General features: G+C 40.7%; 1 protein-coding gene across 4 annotated transcripts in view; it reads right to left on the minus strand.

Annotated features, from left to right (window-relative positions):
• The window catches only part of PAX3 (paired box 3), a 126,546-nt gene that overhangs the window by 9,662 nt on the left and 96,246 nt on the right, over positions 1-20,638 (minus strand). For all 4 annotated transcript variants that reach the window (XM_006861883.1, XM_006861884.1, XM_006861881.1 and 1 more), the window contains exons 6-7: positions 18,591-18,756; positions 17,479-17,693 (exon numbers count right to left, since the gene is read on the minus strand). In XM_006861883.1, the coding sequence (XP_006861945.1) occupies positions 17,479-17,693; positions 18,591-18,756 (381 nt within the window). The remainder of the gene's footprint in view (positions 1-17,478; positions 17,694-18,590; positions 18,757-20,638) is intronic.

The raw sequence follows: 20,638 nt of genomic DNA on the forward strand, positions 1-20,638 counted from the left end.
AGTAAAATTTTGCTGAAGATAATTCAAAAACAGTTGCAGTAGTACATTGACAGAGAACTACTAGAAATTCAAACTGGATCTAGTAAAGGGCATGAAACCTGGAAGGATCACTGCTGTTGTGACATGGATCTTGGATGTAACCAGACTACCAGAAAGATGTCTACCTGTCTTTTATTGGCTATGCAAAGACATTTGACTGGGTGAATCATAACAAATTAGCAACAACTTTGAGAAGAATGTGAATTCTAGAACATTTCATTATACTCATGCAGAACCTGTACCTAGACCAAGAGGCAGTCATTGAAACAGAAGGCAGGGATAATGCATGGTTTAAAACCAGAAAAGGTATGAATCAGGGTTATCTTTTCACCATGCTAATTCAGTCTGTATGCTGAGCAGATAATCAAAGAAGCTGGACTAGACTAAGAACACAGCATCAAGATTGGAGGACATCTAACTAACAACCTGCAATATGCAGATGATATTCCTTAACTGAAAGTAAACAAGACTTGAGGCACTTGCTGATGAAAATTAAATACTAAAGCCCTCAGTATGGATTGCAGCTCATGCGTAAAGAAAGTAAAAATCCTTACAAATGCACCAACCAGCAACATCATGATGAATGGAACAAAGGTTGAAAATATAAAGATTTCATTTTACTTAGACCCACAATTAATGCCTATGGAAACAGCAGTTGAAAAATTAAATGACATATTGCATTGGGCAAAACTGCTGCAAAAGACCTCTTCAAAGTGTTCAGAGCAAAGATGTTACTTTTAGGACTAGGTTGGGCTGGCTCTAAGCCATAGCTTCAAATGCATGTGAAAGCTAGACAAGAAATAAGGAAGACCAAAGAATAGATTCTTTTGAAGTACGGTTTTGGTAAAAATGCTGAATAAGTACCATGGTTTACCAGAAGAACAAACACATTGCCTTGGAAGAAATACATCCAGAATGCTCCTTAAAAACAAGAGTATGGGAATGGTAAGACTTCTCAAATACTTTGAGCATGTTATCAGAAGGGACCAGCCCCAGGAGAAAGACATTATGCTTCATTTTACTAGAGGGTCAGCAAAGGAGGAAAACCCTCAACAATCAGCCTACTGAAGATTGATTATGAGGATGGCACTGTTTTGTTCTACTATATACATAGGAGCCTCAAGGAGATCCAAGGAGCTCTGGTAGTGTAGAGGTTATGAATCGGGCTGCGAACCTTAAAGTCAGCAGTTCTAAACTACCAGCCGCTCTGCAGGAGAAAGATGAGGCTTTCTACTCCTGTAAAGATTCACAGCCTCAGAAACCCTGTATAGGGTCGCTATGAGTCGGAACCGATTCCACAGCACATAACAACAACAACAATAGTACATAGGCTCACTATGAGTCGGAACCGATTCCACAGCACATAACAACAACAACAATAGTACATAGGCTCACTATGAGTCAGAACAGATTCAACGGCAACTAACAACAACAACTTTTTCTTCCAAAAATCTATGTATGTATATATATTTTTTATTTAGATAGAATTTATTCCCATACCCAAACTAAAACATTCAAATATTTATCCCAATGTTTTCTGCCAGTGTGCATGTTTCTGAAGTAATCAAATTGCTAAAAAACAGTGATGGTATCTTCAAGGCTGAAAACCTAAATTCAAACAGCAGGGACTTTCCTGAAAACATCCTCTTCAGATCCAAAAGCCTTAGGAATTATCCTGCAGTTGATTAGCATCTAAATAATTAGATTTTTGGTCCTGTCCATTTGGAAGCTGTAAGAGGGAAGTTGCCTGAAGGCAGAAGTTTCTCTTAAGGTAGATACCCTGACCTGGTCACCGATGCTGAGAGTTATGGGAAGGGCACTGCTGAACCTTACCTAACCAGGCCACATTTAGAGAGTGCCCACTAAATAGATCCTTACTTTTCGTTTACATTAGTTTACCTTTTACAAGTAGCTATGTTTAATGCACGATGAAAGAGGATGAACATCTGACAAGGGGGTTCATGTGCTGACTATGACCCGTTTCGTTTGTATCATCTCAGCTGCTCAGTGATACATGTTGTTGTTGTTATGTGCTGTCGAGTCAGTTCCAACTCAGATCAACACATAGCGCCCTGTACAGGGTTTCCAAGGAGCAGCTGGTAGGATTGGACCACAGACCTTGTGGTTAACAGTCGAGTACTTATCCTACAGCAACATACCAGGGCTCCATACATACATACATATGCTTTAATCTCATGTCCTGTGATCCATTACAGAAGTAATTTATCTCTCGCTCTCTTTTTTTATAACACGTATTGCATGGCATTGTAGGGTAAGCACTGGACTACAAGGTTGGTGGTCCAAACCTACCAATTCCTCCTTGGAAACCCTAGACAAGGTTGCTATGAGTCGATGCCTACTTTCCAGCATTTAACAACAGCAATTCCCTGATGGAGCTATGTTTTTTAATTAACAGCAACATTTGGGCCCTGTGGGTTAATGTGCTGGAATGCAAAGTCGCTTTAAACCAACCACAAGGTCAGCGGTTCAAGCTCACCAGCTGACTCAGAAACTCTATACGGGGTCAGAACCGACTTGATGGCACTTAAGAACAACAATTCTTTAGGGAATGATGACTAAAATATAAATCTAATCAAAGAATTATCACAGAAAGGCTTGTAAAAGGCTCAAATATATATATATGTATTTACTTATAAATATATAGGTGGGGCTTCAAAAAGTTTGTGGAAAAATAGAATTAAAATATAATGGAATTTTTCTACAAACTTTCTGAAGCCCTCTGGCATCTGTGGTTTGGTTTATGTCTACCCAGAACATTCACATTGTGTCTATCTCTTATCAATAAAATCAAGCCCACTAAGAAAAAGTCCAATCTGCCTAAATGAAACATTATGCCCTTTACTACAGTTGGCATTTGGTTATGTCAAACTCACCATGGGCATCATAAAATTCTCATATGTTTTAATTCATTTACGCATGCCTGCATTTAATATGCTTTCTGAGCATGTCTGCAATTAGTATGATTTATGAGAACTGAACATGTGCAATATTGGGGGGTATAACATACATTTTTTTTCTTCTATGGATGAAAAATATAACAAAACGGCTCAAAGAAAACGGTTGGCCGTTAGCATATTAAGATGGACTGGCAAAGCCCTGAGTAAACTTGGGGGGGGGCGGGTAATGATATCCTCTTATCTGACCCTGACACATTTGCAGCATGTAATTTACAGAAGCTCTGTCCAGGGAATCTTGACAAATGCTCCCAAGGATGTCAGGGCAATGTTCCATTCTAATGTAAACCAGATGTGGGTCACATACCCTCATTCATCAGTTAACACGGAGAGTCGAAAACTCTTTCTGGAAAGAATGGCATTACCTTCTGCTAACTCTTCATTTCAGTAAATGTCTCACCAGCACCCTCGGCCTCTAATGGGTAAGCACCCAAACCTATCACTATTTCAATATAATCTGTCTGAAAACATGACTGTGGAAAATCAAGCCTATATCTTGGTTTAATTTCATGACAACCTCAGGACACATTTGCAAAATATGAATTGACCCTTCAGGACGTAGGATTTCAGACCCAGAAAAGGGACAGCTCCATGCTTGAGCATCCCACAAAGCTCCATTAAGATGGAGTTTAAAAATATTATCTCTAATTGCCCATACACTAAACTTACATTGAAGAAAATGTCATTATCATTTACAAAAGCAAACCATGCTGAACCTGGGCAGTTCCACCTGTAACTCACAAACAGCTCATAATAAACAGGGAATTCACATGCCTTTTAGCAAACAGGACTTAAATTCTGCCTTTCCTGAGCAGATGGATGTTCTTCTACACTGTACTTCCATTCCCCTCAAAACTCTGCTCCTCCACCCAACACTCCAAAATGTGGAGGGCAGACATTCCAGTCTACTAGGGAAGAAATCAGAAGCACTATGGTATAATGGTTAAGCACTCAGCTAATAATGAAATCATCAAGGGTTGGAATCTACCAGAGGCTCCATTGCAGAAAAGACCTGGTGATCTTCTCCCATAAGAATAATAGCCTAGGAAATTCTGAGGTAGTTCTACTCTGTCTGACACACTGGTTCACTGAGAGTCAGAATCAACTCAGTAGCACCTAACAACAGGGAAGAAAAAGTTACCCAGCTCACTGAAGATGTTTCTTCTTTCTTCCAGACCATGTGCAATGTAGGCAAATACGCCTAGCTCCCCCAGAACAGATGAGGGGTTCAAATCATTGACCTTTCAATTAGTAGTCAAGTGCTTACTACTGTGCCACCAGGACTCCATAGGAAACAGAGCCAACTAAAGAGATTAACTGATCCTGATTCAATGAATAGGTGTCAGGGCAAATGAACCCTGGCAGAGCTGAGGTTCTGACTAAGCCGGAGCATATTCTGAGAAATGGTTTTGGGGTCTATGCTTTACAGGCTTTGCAGTAAGACAGAATAGCATTCATTTAGGATGCACCGAAACATGTAGCAGTTTTTACAATATGACATAACATTTGAGAACATAGTCTCCTGGAACTAGAAACAACTATTTCAGTATTTTAAACTTCCATCTACATTTATTCCTTCCCAGACCCAATTCCAGGGGCACTGGATTAATAATGACATTCTTTTCCCTTTTCCACTTGAAAACTTAACTACTGTTCACGATCAGAAATTGGGCAGTGGCTACGCCTCCTGTTGTACAGGCAACTTTGTGCAAGCTGGAAATATACAAGGTCCACAATGAAACCTTGTGGTTCAAACCAACCTTTCTGTCCAGGGCTTTAACAATACCACACCAGCACTCCCTAGCAACAACAGACCCTGACAAAATGCTGAAATCCAAATGAGCTCGATTTCCCCCTGCTTTCTGAAGTCCTCTATTGCACCTCCTACTTGGGCTGCCTTTCCCCTCTCCTGGTGAAAGAGAAGCATCTCTGTACATGAAGAGCCCCTACCTTTGAGGTAAGTTCCATATTTCCAATGTACCCAGTATTCTGCAATATGGACCATGACTGTATATTTCAGAGAGGTGCTCAAATGGATTTTATATTTCTATAAATCAAAGCAAGAATGTTGTTATTGTTAAGTGCCTTCAAGTTGGTTCTGAACCATAGTGACCCTGTATAGGGTTTCCAAGGAGCAGCTGGGGAGCATGAGCTGCCGACCTTGCAGTTCAAACAGCTTTGCAGTCTGGTGTATTAACCTGCAGCACCACACCAGGCCCCCAAAGCAAGAATAAGAAACTGTTAAAAAATAATAATCCTCCTCCCCCCATAGTGAGTTTGCATATTACTATGATCCCAGGGTGGCGCTGATGGATAAGCACTGGACTACTAACCACAAGGTCGGAAATTCAAATCCACCAATCGCTCTTTTTGAAATCCTATGAGTCGGAACCAACTTGACAATCTTTAAACAACGACATACTACTCAAACTGATCTTAGCATGGATTTCTGGGGACTATCTTAGCCTGTTGTCACTGAGTCGGTTCTAAGTCACGCAACTCCATGTGTTCAGGATAGAACTACATACTCTCTGTGGGTTTTCAAGGTTGTAAACTTTTTGGAAACAGATCACCAGGACTTTCTTCTAAGCAGTCTCTGAGTGGGCTAGAATCACTCACCTTTTTGGTCAGTAGCTCTGTTGTCTTAAGCATGTGTGCCACCCAGGGACTTGAAGACTATCTTAGCTCGGCATAGTAGGATTCCTGCTTTCTGAATGAACTTCAGTATGAGTCCTGAGTCCTGAGTTCCACTAAGTGTGTACGTGGAACACTTAAAAATACTCCAGTCCACCAACAAATGGCCTTTCCTCGAACATGGCTCAGATCCACATTTACTTTATTTTGCTTTTCCAGGGACAAAGGATAGCTCTGGTCACACCATCTCATGACATCTTTATGTAAACAATAATGAAAGCCCACGTGCAAAACTATTGTTATTATTGTTTTATCAAAAAAAGCATGTACACATTGAAAAAATGGTTAAATTGCAAATGTTTGTTAGATATACTTTACCACAATTCAAACAGAAAAAACAGCATTTACATTTTCTTTCTAAGTAATGCATTCTTCAACAGAGCTCTCTAGGAAAATTCTTTTTAATGTCCTGGTGTGGCTCTGGGGGTTAATGCACTGGACTGCAAGATCAGTGGTTCAAGCTCATCAACTGCATCTCAGAAACCCTATACATAGTTGCTGTGACTCATACAGCACTTCACAACAACAACAACAATTTTAACAAGAAGTCCTAGTGTGGCATTGTAGGATAAGCAGTAGGCTACTAACCTCAAGGTTGGAGGTTCAAATCCACCAGCCACTCCTTGGAAATTCACATAGGATCACTATGAGTAGGAACAGACTGAATGGCACTTAACAACAACAAAAATTTTACCAAGACTGATGAATACAATTTCGAGACCATTGAAGGAAGGAACTTACCTGAAGACACACAGGTCTTGAATAGTTTGAAAGTCAAAACCTAGTGCCTTTGACTTTGTGGCTTTTACTTTAGATCAATGATTTACAATCCTACTGCAACACTTCACAAAATCCCTGAAACTCTCCCTCCTTACTCTCTTATCTGCTTTATCTAGCAATGACTACGCAGTTGTTAGCGTCTTAATTAAAATCACTCTGTTCCTGCTAAGTTCTTATATAAAGGATTCACTAAGTGCTTGTATGGAAAATAATACAGGATATTTACTATAAAAAAAAACAAAACATACAATTGTGAAAAACACAACAGCAAGGGAATCATTTTAGAAATGGAAAAATAATGAGTTTGGGCTGCCATTCATCTTTTCTTTTATTCAGAACTTCCTGGAAAGTGTTCTTTACAACTTAGTACTAGGGTACACAACAAAAGGACTGTATGGTCCAAGTAGAGAAACACTCAGTTAAAGTTACGTTTCCATACTGCAAGACTTGGCAGCCAATGTGCACTGTGAGGCCAAAACATAAAGAGATGTCGTTGATAGAAGTTCCCAAAATTTTTATTCAGAGTACTTTGTCCACTATTCCAAGTAGTATTTCAATGAGTCCACTTTGAGGAACAGCTATTTTTTACTCTGGGTGTTCAGAGATGATTATAATCTACTACCCTCCCTCTGGCTTCCCCGGGCGGTGCAAATGGTTAAGGACTCAGCGGCAAACCAAAAAGTTGGCAATTCAAACCACCAACTCTGTTCTGCAACACAGAGGTTGTCATGAGTTGGAATCTCCTTAATGGCAGTGGATTTGGTTTTGGGTTTGGACCATTCTTTTAGAAGATCATAGTCAAACGGAGAAATGTATAAGCTATAATACGATGTGGTATGTAGACTGCTAAGGTACAAATACAGTACTTGGGCATCACAAAAGGCTAAAACAAATTCTGCCTGGAAATTTCATGAAAGCTGTTGACATTGACCAAGAATTCACTGATGGAGCAATGCACATAGAGGATCAGCTCTACCTCAGGACAGACATAATCACTTGGTTAAAACGTTGAATGCAAGCTGCCCAAAGGAAACATCAGCACTTTGTATAGGACTTCCAACTTGGATGGCCCAGTTCGACCCTCTATTGAGAATTTGCCTTTCCATCCTGTTGTTGATAAGTGCCCAGGATTCAGTTCCGACACATAGTGAAACCCTCTACAGAGTTTCCAAGGAGTGACTGGTGAGCTTGACCTGCTGGTCTTGTGGTCCAAACCAACTCTGCAGTCCAGTGCATTAACCCACAGCACCATACAGAATCTATCTACATATAATCTATATTTTAACAAGAGGTGCTTAACCTGGGGCTCTTGTTGTGTAAATTATGTGGCCCTGTGGGTTAATGCACTGGACTGCAAAGTTGGTTTGAACCACAAAGTCGTTGGTTCAAGTTCACTAGCTGCTTGGAAACCTATACAGGGTTGCTATGGGTCAGAACCGACTCGAAGGCACTTAACAACAAAAATAATCTCTAGGGTTGAGTCCTGGTGTAGCACTGCAGGATAATGCACTGGACTGCAAAGTCAGTTTGAACCACACGATGTGCAATTTAAACCCACCAGTCACTCCTTAGAAACTCTATATAGTGTCCTAAGGAATCGGAACCACATCAACAACACTTAACAACAACAAAATGTAGAAATGGAGTTCTGGTGTGGTGGTGTGTGCTGTAGGATAAGCACTGGACTGCTTAACTACAAGGTTGGCAGCTTAAACCCACGAGCTGCTCCTCAAAAACCCTATACAGGGTCCCTATGAATCAGAATCCACTGCAGAGCACTTAACAAAAACAACTGGGTGGAAATGCAAATTCTTAGCATGGGGTCAAACTGGAATGAACCGGTTCAGAGCCCTGCTTTTGTGGGAATAAAGGCAGTTATTTCTTTAAATAATGTCTGCTCTCTTCATCAGTTCAGTCTGGAGAAATTGCTACCCAGGAAAGAAAATGTCCCTTCAATCTAGTAACTCTGTAGAGGTGATGGTGGAGTCTGCCGTGGAGTAGGTCCCGACTCATAGCGACCCTGCACAGGGTTTCTGAAGCTGTAAATCTTTACGGGAGCAGAAAGCCTCATCTTTCTTCCACAGACCTGCTGGTAGTTTCAAACTGCTGACCTTGAGGTTAGCAGCCTGACTCATAACCACTACACTGTGAGTCTACAAAATGCTCAGTTTCAAAGGGACTCGCAGTTACCAACTTTTCCATTGGTGAGTGAGGACAATGCAGTCACTAATCACAGAAACTCTAGTTGAGTGAATTCTAGCTAAATGTCAAGAGTAATTTTTAAACAGCATTCCGTACATTGAAAAACATACACCTCTGATGAAACCCAGACTGTATTGCAGAGACAAATTCTTTATGAAAAACAAACAAACAAACAAACAGAGTACGTAGCTAATGACTGAATCAAGTCTTCTGTCTGCGTAGCACAAAGCCCACATTCAGCCACTAATTGAATAAATATGCAAGTATTCAGATTTCTGTAGATATTGCCATTTTGCAAATGCAGTAATAAATTAAAAGCTTCACATTGCATTCCAACCACATATAAAGGGTTGATTCAGACCACTGGACTCACACTAGGATTCAGCCTGGCTTCTCTGCATATTCCTGACTACAAAGAAAAACTTTTACTCTGGTAGTTTAGCTATAGACTAAGCAATCACACTCAATTTTCCCCCCTCAGTGGCTAGAGGAATTTCAAATGGGCCTAAAAACCATGGGGTTGTTGCAGCTGATTTGTCTAATCTACAGGAGAACATAGTTGACAGACCTTCTATTTAAATCAACCCAGCACACACACACACACACACACACACACACACACATACACACTCACTCCAAATTAATTCCGCAGGAAAAGTTTTCCTGTGGCTCATTTTAGGGACATAATGCAAGATCCAATCATTGGCTGTTGTTACCCCTTCCCTTTCTTTCAGAAAAGAGATTTTGGCCAAGTAGTTGTTTCTTTCAGAGTTCTCCAAATCTGTTAACTAACTCAAGAGGCTACGGCTAGGACTGACATAAACCAGGACTCTCTTTCTATTCTTTAAGGGTAGCAACCACAATCTTCGGAGAAAAACCAAAGGCCCCAGGTCAATTACAGCCTCCGCTGATTCAACAAGAGGATTAACAGCAATGTTTTCACCACGGAGCAGAACGTCTCGACAATTTCACATGGCAGAATGGAAACAAACACATGGACAACAGTTATTCTCGCTGAGCTGTACTAGGCTCCTTTAGGATCACAAACAGCCTTGAGCTTTTGTAAACACATGATGCTTCTAAAGTCCCACTCATGAGCGCAGGCACCACTTTAGAAATGAAACAGAAAGATGGTCAGGTCTTCGAGAGGACGCTACTTTTGTGCAGAAAGCTCTTTGTCCAAGCTATGTTTGACACCCAACCAATCTTTTTAATCAAAATCACTGCTTTTCCATCCACAGATGAATTTCTGGAAAAGTGTAAAAGGAAAGGAGGCAGTGCCTCCGTTAAGAATTAACCCAGTGGTAGACCACCTGCTCATCTGGTTCTTAACAATGGAAAAGGCAGGCTGAGGGCACCAGATTTGTAACCTTGTGTGAAATGGACAAAACAAATGGCCTATAAGCAAAGCTAGCCACCTTCTGAATGTGTGTCCAAAAACGTTCAGAAAAATAGTTCTTCTGAAACAGAAGCTATTATCCCAACCACGGGCTCAACACTACCATTTTACATTTGTATCTGCAGTACAACAAAAGGTCAAGGAATGATAATACCACCAGCAGAAAGATTTTCTCCTCATAGCATCCCCCAAAAATATGCAGCACCATCATTCTTAATGACTACACCCCAATCATGTAACAAGTTGATCCCTCATAAGCCTTTATACCTTCAGTGGACAAAGAACCATCAACTTGTTTTGCAGCTAAAGAATTTGAGATCATTGTTAACACCGTGGTCCAAAAATGACAAGCAAAATCAAACGCAGTCTTGAGTTTTGTGTACACATATTAACACTTAAATGCTTCTCCCTAATAAGTTTCAGGATTAACAAATGTTTGTCAAAAGAAACTGTGCTGAGCAATTGAAATCTAATTTGAAATGGAACCACGATAGTCTAATACATATATGCATGAAATGGAGAAGCTGGATAATAAGCGTAGCTGACACCAAATATGCAATTTACATACATTACACACTAATAATCTCAACGTTTGTATGATTCTTGAAAAGCAACTGAATGGGTCGTAGTGTTAAAGGTTTTTCTTGTGTGGAGTGGAAATAAGAACTAAAGTTGGTTCCTGGTGTCTTAACCACAACCTTGTTCATAAGAAAGTCTATCTGTCCTTTGTGGATCTATTCCAGAGAGGCTATCTCACTGACAGAAGGTTAAAATGATTCAGCCCAACTTCAGAGATGAATAGCCAATGAGCTTTCTGAGATCTGCAGACCTCTGCTTTGTTCCTGAGGTACTGGGTGGAGACAACAAACATCACAGATTTCTTCAAGCGTTTGTAAGCCTGCTATACAAATCTTTATGAGAATTTTTTCTTTCCTCAGTTGATTATCCATGAAATAAGACAGGTGTATTGGTTATTTGATTACATCTTACCCAAGACCTGGGCAAAATATGAAAAGAGGTTTCTGAGTTCAGCTCTTTCCATGGGGGATTTATTAATGTCAGTTAAACATTCTCTAAAACAAAACTTTTTTTTTTTGTAATTTAACCCTATTTTCTTATTTTGTCATTGGTTTCACTCATAAACCAGAAACCAAAATCTACCCATCTGTTCTAAACATAAAATGTGTTCATAATAATCTAGATTTATACCAAATGTATTTTTAAGTATCACTGAATTGAAAGAGCACTCAAAATTTATGGCCTCTGAGGTTGCAAATAGGACTTCCTCTTTCTAAGGAGGAAAATGCTCGAAATGAACATAGGAAAGGCTCAGAAAGCTTCTTGGGTATCAAGTGTCTCCACAGGAAAAAAAAAAAAAAAGTCGATGATATAAGAGTAAATGAATTAAAACCATATGGATCAAATCCTCCCTAAAATACACAGTTTGAAAAATTAAGGAGGAAAAGCGCTTGGCAAAATGTGTTTTTGGTTTTACCAAACCGAAAACATTTGAAGAATCATTTGCAATGGTTGATGAACCCTAAATACAACCAACTTGGCCCACTTTTGTATACTCCATAGCAGTAAAGACTTTTCCTAGAAACCAGGCAGTCCTCTGAAGGTCGATTTCACTCCAGAAATCACTAGAAACTGCCACCAAACAACTGTGGCGTTTACAGAAATGGGCTGGGGGTGGGTTCATTAAGTTCATTACCCTTGTTTTGGGGGATTTCGTTCTGTGTGTCCTGGAGGTGGGGAAGCAGAGAGGGTTGTACTTCTTGAAAAGCAAAGTTAATGAAGAAAACCTGGGCCAAATGTTAATTAGCCTCACACCTTGAGTATTTCCTTGGCAGTCCTTATTCCAAGTCAGCATTCTTTTTCCCCTGCACGTGCAGAAAGGTGCTAGTAACACATCACCTTGGTAAGGAAGGGAATTAAGTCATCATTATTTCCCTATGTTCTGTATTTTTCCAACACCAAAGAGCACAACCTTGCAAATGAAGGCAGAGGAAGGCCCTGGCTAGAGTAAGTAGAATGCTTTTCTTCTCAGAGGGTGTTCTATTGTCCATTGTTAAGTCCTGTTACCTCAAAAAGTTATGTCGTTCAAACAATCATAGCTATTCAAAGACAACAGGAAATTTGGTACTCATTACCTTTTCCCCTTGCTCATCACTGAGAATCTGGTCTCAAATTCCCTAACAGGACCAGTGCTTGAAGAGATGTGAAGGCAAACGCTCCACTTGGGGAGCCATCTGACAGGCCTCAAGAAAATCAGGTCAAACAAAAGTGGCAGAAGCCAGGGAAAACCTGCAAGTCGAATGTGGCATTTGTAGTCACAGAGGGATTAGTAACACCTGGAACAGAGAGAGATTGGGATCTCAAATCTACCACTAAATCACTATGCCATTTAGAAGACTGTTGAGTTGGCCTCAGTTTCCCCATAAGTAAAACAGGGAATATTCCTAAAACACGGTTGTTGATTCCAGAACAAGATAACTTGCCAATGACTAAGAATAGCACAGACCCTTTTGGCAACTTGAGGATGAATATGACCAAAGGTTCGAAAAGCTGTGATCACTACTCTGAGATTTAGAATTGCCCATTCTAAATCGGCACATGTCAGCCCATTACTGCACTAACAGGTGGACAACTCCTGAGCCTTTACTTCACGCCTGTCCCTCACAACGCTGAGACCATCGCTAAGCGCAGGACTAAGCAGCTAAGAAGGCCATTCAGTCAGTAGCTCTGATTCCAAGCCTTAAAAGTATCTTGGTTTCAGAAACGGTCCACCTATCCTTATGCTGTTATGGTTGTTAAGTGCCACCAAGTTGGTTCGGACTCACAGCAATCCTGTATAGGGTTTCCAAGGAGCAGCTGGTGGGTTCAACTGCCGAACCCGAGGTTCACACTGACCTTGTGGTCCAGTGCTTATCCTACAATGCCACACCAGAACGCCTACCTACCCTTATGTTATTGTTGTTGTTGAATCAGTTCTGACCCATAGTGACCCAAAATAAGGTTTCCAAGGAGCGGCTGGTGAGCTTGAACTGACAACCTTGAGGATCAAACCGACTTTGCAGTCCAGCGCATTAACCCACAGCATCACACCAACATTCCACCTATCCTTATGTTGTTGTGTGCCGTGGAGTCGGTTCTGACTCATAGCGACCCTGCACAGTGTTCCTGAGGCCACAAATCTTTACAGGAGCAGAAAGCCTCATCTTTCTCCCACGGAACAGCTGGTAGTTTCGAACTACTGACCTTGAGGTTCACAGCCCGATTCGTAACCACTACGCTACCAGAGGTCCTTACCTAACCTTATGGTATCCATTGATTCCTTGACAAAAAACAAAAAAGCCCTTTTGATAGCAGTTCATAGCCATTGTAGTTCATGATTTCCAAGTTTGTACCGTAAGTAAACAACACATCAAATTCGATGACACGCAGGAAGACATCAAGCAAAATGCAAGAATATTTTTTTAACAAAGTAGTTTCCACCAAGGAAATCTACAATATTGACCATAGTGACTCAAAAAACTTCAGATTTCATTCCACTTGAAATGAATCAACAAGGAAATGCCTATGAAGAAAGAAAAAGGTAGAGAAAAAGCAAAATACAAAGTACAAACTACCATTTCAAGTATGTTTTAAAACAGGCATAAAACCTAAAAAGAGCTAGAAGCAATATGTAAAAAATGTTAACAGAGCTTGACCCAGCAAATTTTTTCTACTTAAAAGACTTTTAATTCTCTCTCTCTCTCTCTCTTTTTTTCATTTCTACAATAAGCATGCAGTAATTCTGTGACTCCATAGGACCAGCCAGCACTGGACTGCCAACCTCAGAAACCTTATACAAGGTACTATGAGTCAGAACCAACTCGATGGCACTTAACAACAATAACAACTTTTTATTATTGTGGGGTGCTAAAAGATTAAAGGAAATTAAACCCTAAATCAAATCCACTGCGGTCAAGTCCAACTCATAGCAACCCCATAGAACAGAAGAGAACTTCTCCATAGGGTTTTAGAAACAGAAACAAACAGCCTCATCTTTCTCCCATGGAGCAGCTAGCTGGTGGGTTCAAACTGACGGCTATTGATAGATAGCAACCCAATGCTTAACCCACTGGGCCAACAGGGTCCCTTAATGGAGATTGTTGTTGTTAATTGCTGTGGAGTCACTTGTAACTTAGCAAAAAGAGTATAAATTAACCTGAACCCAAAAGCTTAGAAAACTGTTTCTGTCGTAATTAAGAGCCTTTGAGCCGGTTCTGATTCATAGTGACCCTATACAGGGTTTCTAAGCAGCGGCTGATAGGTGTGAATCACCAACTTTTGGTTAGCAGTCCAGTCTCTATTAAATCATTTAAAAATATAACTAAAACTCTCCTTCCCTGTTTTGCTTCGCTTTCTGAAACCCGTTTCTTCTTCTTCAGTCATCTGTGTGCTATATAACTGGATGGCTTAGCTGGGAGGCAAGGCCCCGGGATCCAGTCCCAATTCTCCCATTCATCAGCTCTGTGGCCTAAGGTGGTCTATCCACATGTTGGAGGCACAGCAGATGGAAGGGTAGAAAAGAGGGTCAAAAAACCCACAAACTGCATCAAGTCAATTCCATCTCCTGGCAAGTCAATGTATGTCAGAGCAGAACTATGCTACATCCTTGGAGGTGTAGATGGTCAGGACTTTCTTCCAAGGTACCTCAGTGTGGATTGGAACTGACAACCTTTCAGTTAGTAGTCAAGTGATTTCTTCTTTATGCCACCCAGAGATTCCTAATCTTCAGAGCAATATTTGTTGTTGTTAAGTGCCAACGAGTCAGTTCCAACTCATAGAGACTTTGTATAGTTTCCAAGGAGCAGTTGGTGGGTTTGAACCACCATCCCAGTGGTTAGCAGTCCAGTGCTTACCCTACAGCACCATGCCAGAACTCTGCTCTTAAAATCAGTGCCATTTTTACCGTTAGGTGACAGTATACTCACACTGCGGTCAGTCCTCTTTCTTAACCTCCACCTTTCGTGCACCGTATTCTTTGACAGCAGCTAAAGTCTTCCAATTTCCCTTCACATTATCTTTAATAAAAGCCAGCTCAACAAAAGTAGGTCCCTGTAGCTTAAATAGAGGCATTCCTTAGAAATGAGAAATCCAAAGATTATAGAAGTCTGAGTTCTAAGCCCAGTTCACCTACTCCATTGTTCTATAACTATGGTTGGTAAGACCCTGATATATACTCATTGACATTCTCCAGCTGTGTGTAAGGAAATCAGGCAAAACTTCACACATTGTGTATCTCTTTTCTAACTCCCTGAGGATGCTGCAAGAACTAAGAAAACATGAGTTCCTCGTAGTGTTTGAAGGCAGAAGTATAGAGTAGAAATGCAGACGATTCTGGATATCTGCAATGTAATGAGCAAGGAATTGGCATCATATAGAAGAGCAGACAGGAAAAGAAATCCAGGAAAAGTTGCCTGTGGAATTTTCCATTGCCTGTTATTGGAAAGATGCCCACCCTACCGCCAACCATGAATTCATAACCAGGCTTGAATCAAGAATTAACAGTTTCAAGATCAAGGTCTAGCAGCTCCAATTAGAGAACATGTACATAATGTAATATAATACACTTATTATAACATACAAGATAAAGCACACATATAATACAAGAAGCTAGCCATTGTTGTTGCTACTCTTATTAGGATTAAATAGAATTAGGCACTAAGGAATGCCAAAAAATATTCCCAGCTCTCACCTTAGGGTCAGAGTTTACTTTTATTAAAACTTACAACCAAGTCGTAGTCATAAAAAGCACCTAAAACAGTTTATCAAAAGCAGCTAAGATAATTCCTTCCAATGTTACTTCTAAAGCTTATATGACATGAATCTGAGCATTTTCAAGACGAGTCTAAAAATATAAATCCATGATCCTCATGCAAAATCATATTCACAAATGCCAGCACTTCGAAATTAACTTTATATTAAGTCCTGTAGGAAGAATTTTCATTGTTTTCATGTTGTGCTTTGTGGACTGAGGTTTAAAACCACCTCTTCTTTTTTTTTTTTTTCATTTTATCCCAGGATGTGCTAAAGGAATCTATGAAACTTAATTACATTTACTGTTACAAAAAAAGGGTTTATGAACGTTTGCCTTTAGGCAGAAATGTTTATTTCATTGCCTTTGCTATTCATTCTTTTCAACTCCCAGGGCTTTGAACTTTTCAGCTTCTCAGAGTTATCACTGGTGTGCAGAGCTGAGGAACTTCACTCCCCAGATGCAAACCACAAGTTGAAGAAAACGAAGAAGGCAAAGATATATGAGTCGTTATTTTGGCCACCCTTTGCGCCATTAAAATCTCATTTTCTGCCTATTAGAATGCCCTCTTGGTGTTTAGGCGGCGGTGATAGTCAGTGATTAGTGTGTAATTGAGTATAATTGTCTTTTCACTTTTCATTTGTGTCATTCTGAGCCTCTCTCTGTTTTTCTAGCCACCAAGAGGGAAAAAGGGGCTGAGAAAAGATAAAGCTGTTAAAACTCTCACTCTTGGCCCCCGAAGAGATCCCTGATTGTAATTATAGATTGCAACCCCTGTGTGACATTTCCCCAAATTTCGTGGGCTGCTACCCTCACCACCTGGGTGAAGTACACTCTAATAAAATCAAGTAATCTGTATTTAAACCACTGCTAATAATGTCAACCTCAGACAGATGCCACATGTAGGAGATTTAACCAGCCCTCTGACATGCAATCAAGGCAATTTATTAATATGCTCTCCCAAGAAAAGCTCATAGTCTGATGCAAATTAAAAAAACAAACAAACAAACAATTACGACATTTAAATATTTCGATATTCCCTAAGAGCAGTAATTCTCCTAATTTGTGCCTTTATAATGCATTTATTCCCAAATTCTGGAGCCTTCACCTGGTGTTCACTCCACACGACTCATTTGCTTCTGCTCTGATTGCATTGTCAAAGCTTTGGGGTTTTCTTATGAGGGATTTTTGCTCTTATCCTATCAGCTGACCATTAAAGGAAAAGAGAAAAAAAAAACTAAAACACCCATGTTTGTGAGCTTCTTAAGCAGAGTCCAGAACTAGGGGTGGAGAAGACAACAACCACATGACAAATGTCTTGACAATTAAGTATAAACTCAAAGACTCCATGGTTGATTTTTTTTTTTTTTTAAATCACTTGGTTTTGAAGTCTAAGCTCCAACTTTTGATGCAGTCAGTAGGAAGGGTGGAGAGAAAGGAAACTGGGAAACTGAAATCATGTGGCTTGTATAAAGAATACATTATGGTTTAAATTTGGCAATTCATTATACTGCTGCCTCGGGGAATTGACTAGTTGGTTCTGGTATACAGCAAATCGTCTGTCTGGAAACACGGGGACTGACCTGAGGTGAAAGGCCATTGCCAATGGCGGGGTTCATGGGGTTGGAGGGCCCAGACGGAGGTACAAAGCTGTCCGTGTAGCTGGAAAATCCATGCCTGGTGCTGGGGAGGCAGTAAGCAGAACTGCCCTCCGGGTTGGAAGGAAGAGTGCTTTGGTGGACAGAACTCGGAGGAAGTGGTTGAGGTCTGTGAACGGTGCTGCTGGGATCCGACACGGCTGAAAACCGAAGGAGATTGTCAGCCCAAAAGTTCCTTTGTAGACCAGCAGAGAAAGCTCAGTGCAAAAGTTCACACGTCAGCAAGCCGTCAGCCAGATCTAGTTATTGCATATCTCATCGATGCATACTTAACCCAGCACTGCTCAGATCAAATGTTGATCCCAAACTGCACTTCCTAACTTCTTCCTACAACATCACTCATTACATATGCACACAAATGCAAAAACTAAACTCATTTATACACATTCATGACACTTTCAGCCAGGATCTAAATGTAGAAATTAACATGAACATGAACAATACTCCTACGGCTATTTAGGTAATCATAAATGTGAAATTTAAACAATGTAAGAACTGAAATCTCAAATGTCTTATCAAGTACACTTTCAATGCAGTGTACATTAAAATTACAGTGAGTGTAATCGTATCGTTTCAAATGCCTGGAATGCTATCTTTCATAATCCAAAATCATTTGGCTTTAAATTGAACATTGCCCCATTCACCTCAATCTGCTAACAAATAGTGACTTTATCTAAGCTTACCTTTTCTCTATCACCACCACAGGTAGTAAGTGTCAGAGAACTTCATTCAATGGCATACTAAAGAACAAATGTTCTTTAAGGCGAAAAAGTAATAACAGAAAAGCAAATCACATGTTTATGTAGAGAAGTTTTGTTTTGCTTTCAAATCGTGTGATAGAAATTATATTACAACACAGATTCTCTGGAGAGAGTCAGATATGTCAGAGAACAAACTGTGTTTCTGAAATGTGACAGGTACACTTAGGACAATCTGAAATAATACAGTGCACACAGAAGCAGCAGCATATTAGGATTTCACTGTAGCAAAGGGAAAGGAAGTTACACTTTCGTCTTCTCGACTCCCTTCCTCTATACCTTGCGGAATAGATGTGGGCTGGTACGAGGTCTCCGACAGCTGGTACGTTGGCAAGGTCGGCATGGCAGTGGGAGGGAATCCCCCGGGAATGAGATGGTTGAAAGCCATCAGTTGATTGGCTCCAGCTTGTTTCCTCCATCTTGCGCGGCGGTTGCTAAACCAGACCTATGGATTTAATTTAAAATTTGAGGACTTCACTGATGAAATAATAGTACATTCTTAATGAATTTTTCATGCTAAAACAGATTAAAGACCCCTTACTGACAGGGCAAAGAGATGCAAGAGCCCTCCACCTTCTGTGTTGCTTGTGAGTACAGGGTGGGGGGAGGACGGAGAGTTAAATTTCAGGGTCAGTAGAGGGGTTTCAAAGACCCTCTGTGGTCCTGCAGCAGCCTTCCCCAATGAACCTTATGAGGATCATGAACAGCGGTAGAAACAAAAGGAACTTGCCACTAGCACCATCAACATCCGCCCACCTTTATGTAGCACAGCATTCTAGGAAGGCCCATGAACCTCTTTGACCCCATATAGCACATGTCTTCAATTTGGCCTCACCTGCTACCCTAAGCTTTCTACTTAATATGTTTTGTCAGTCCCTGTCTGTATTTCTGTGGTCAGCATGGGAATTGCTCCAGGACAGTCATATCAACAGAACAGGAGGGTAAGTGGAGTTATCTTACCATTCCATTTGAAGTAGGACACATTACCTAATGAGAATAAGCATCCAAGAGGGACATACTTAATGAAACAAAGTGTTTTAGCTAGAAAGAGTTCTTACATATTTAGTTTGTCTATTCTTTATTTCAGCAGTAACATTAAGCATCAGGACCTCTGGTGTGGTACTGTAGGATCAGCACTGGACTGTGAACCACAAGGCACTCAACAACAGCAAAAATTAAGCATCTACTCTATGTTAACTAGAGTCCTGGTGTGGTGCTGTAGGATGAGTACTGGACCACAGAGTTGATTTGAACCACAAGCTCAGCAATTCAAACTCACAAGCCACTCCTTGGAAATCCTACACAGGGTTGCTATGAGTCGGAACGGACACTCTGGAAACAACTACTATGTTAACTAGGTATATTCAAGAGACCCTGAGGTACTGTAGTAAAATGCTCTCAAGGAGCTCAAAACCCAAGTATTTGGTGTGGCACTGTGGGTTAATGTGCCAGACTGCAAAGCCGTTTGAGCTGCAAGGTTGGCGGTTCAAGCTCACCAGCTGCTCCTCGGAATCTCTATACAGGATCGCTATGGGTTGGAATCGACTCAACAGCAATTAACAACAACAAATATCTATAGAAAAGGCAGTAGCATCTGCAAGAAATGTAACTGAACATCTAAAGGTTTCTGAGGCTGGAAATCTTTACGGGAGCAGAAAGCCTCATCTCTCTCCTGCGGAGCAGTTTGTAGTTTCGCACTGTTGACTTTGTGGCTCACAGCCCAATTCGTAACCACTATGCTCTCAGAGTTCTTACCCAAATCTTACCCACATCTGTGAATTTAAGCATGAATTTTTTTTTCAAGGCACACACCTAGTGTGTCCCCAAAATGAGGAAGGATATCTATCAATTAAAGATATTCTAATTCCTGTATCAAAGTAGAGGGTCAGTGAAAAAGGGGAGAACCCCCAACAAGAAGAAACGGCACAGTGGCAGCAGCAATGGACTCAACTGAAGCAAAAACTGTGAGTTTGGCGCAGGACCGGGCAGGGTTTTGTTCTCATGTGCATAGGGTCGCTATGAGTTGGTACCTATCTGACAGTAGCAAGAACAACAAGGAGCTCTGGTAGTGTAGTGGTTATGAGTTGGGCTGCTAACCTCAAGGTCAGCAGTTCGAAACTACCAGCGGTTCCATGAGAGCGGTTCCATGCTCCCATAAAGATTGACAGCCTCAGAAACCCTGTACAGGGTCGCTATGAGTACGAACCGACTCCACAGCACAACAACAACAACAATAACATATCAAAAGTTCATTGGAAATTTAATATAGCGAAAGCACTGACTTAAGGGATAAAGGGTGGAGCTAAAAGAATCAATAAGATAGGGGC

The sequence above is a fragment of the Chrysochloris asiatica genome, unplaced genomic scaffold (assembly GCF_000296735.1).
Source record: "Chrysochloris asiatica unplaced genomic scaffold, ChrAsi1.0 scaffold00044, whole genome shotgun sequence".
NCBI classification, from domain to species: domain Eukaryota; kingdom Metazoa; phylum Chordata; class Mammalia; order Afrosoricida; family Chrysochloridae; genus Chrysochloris; species Chrysochloris asiatica.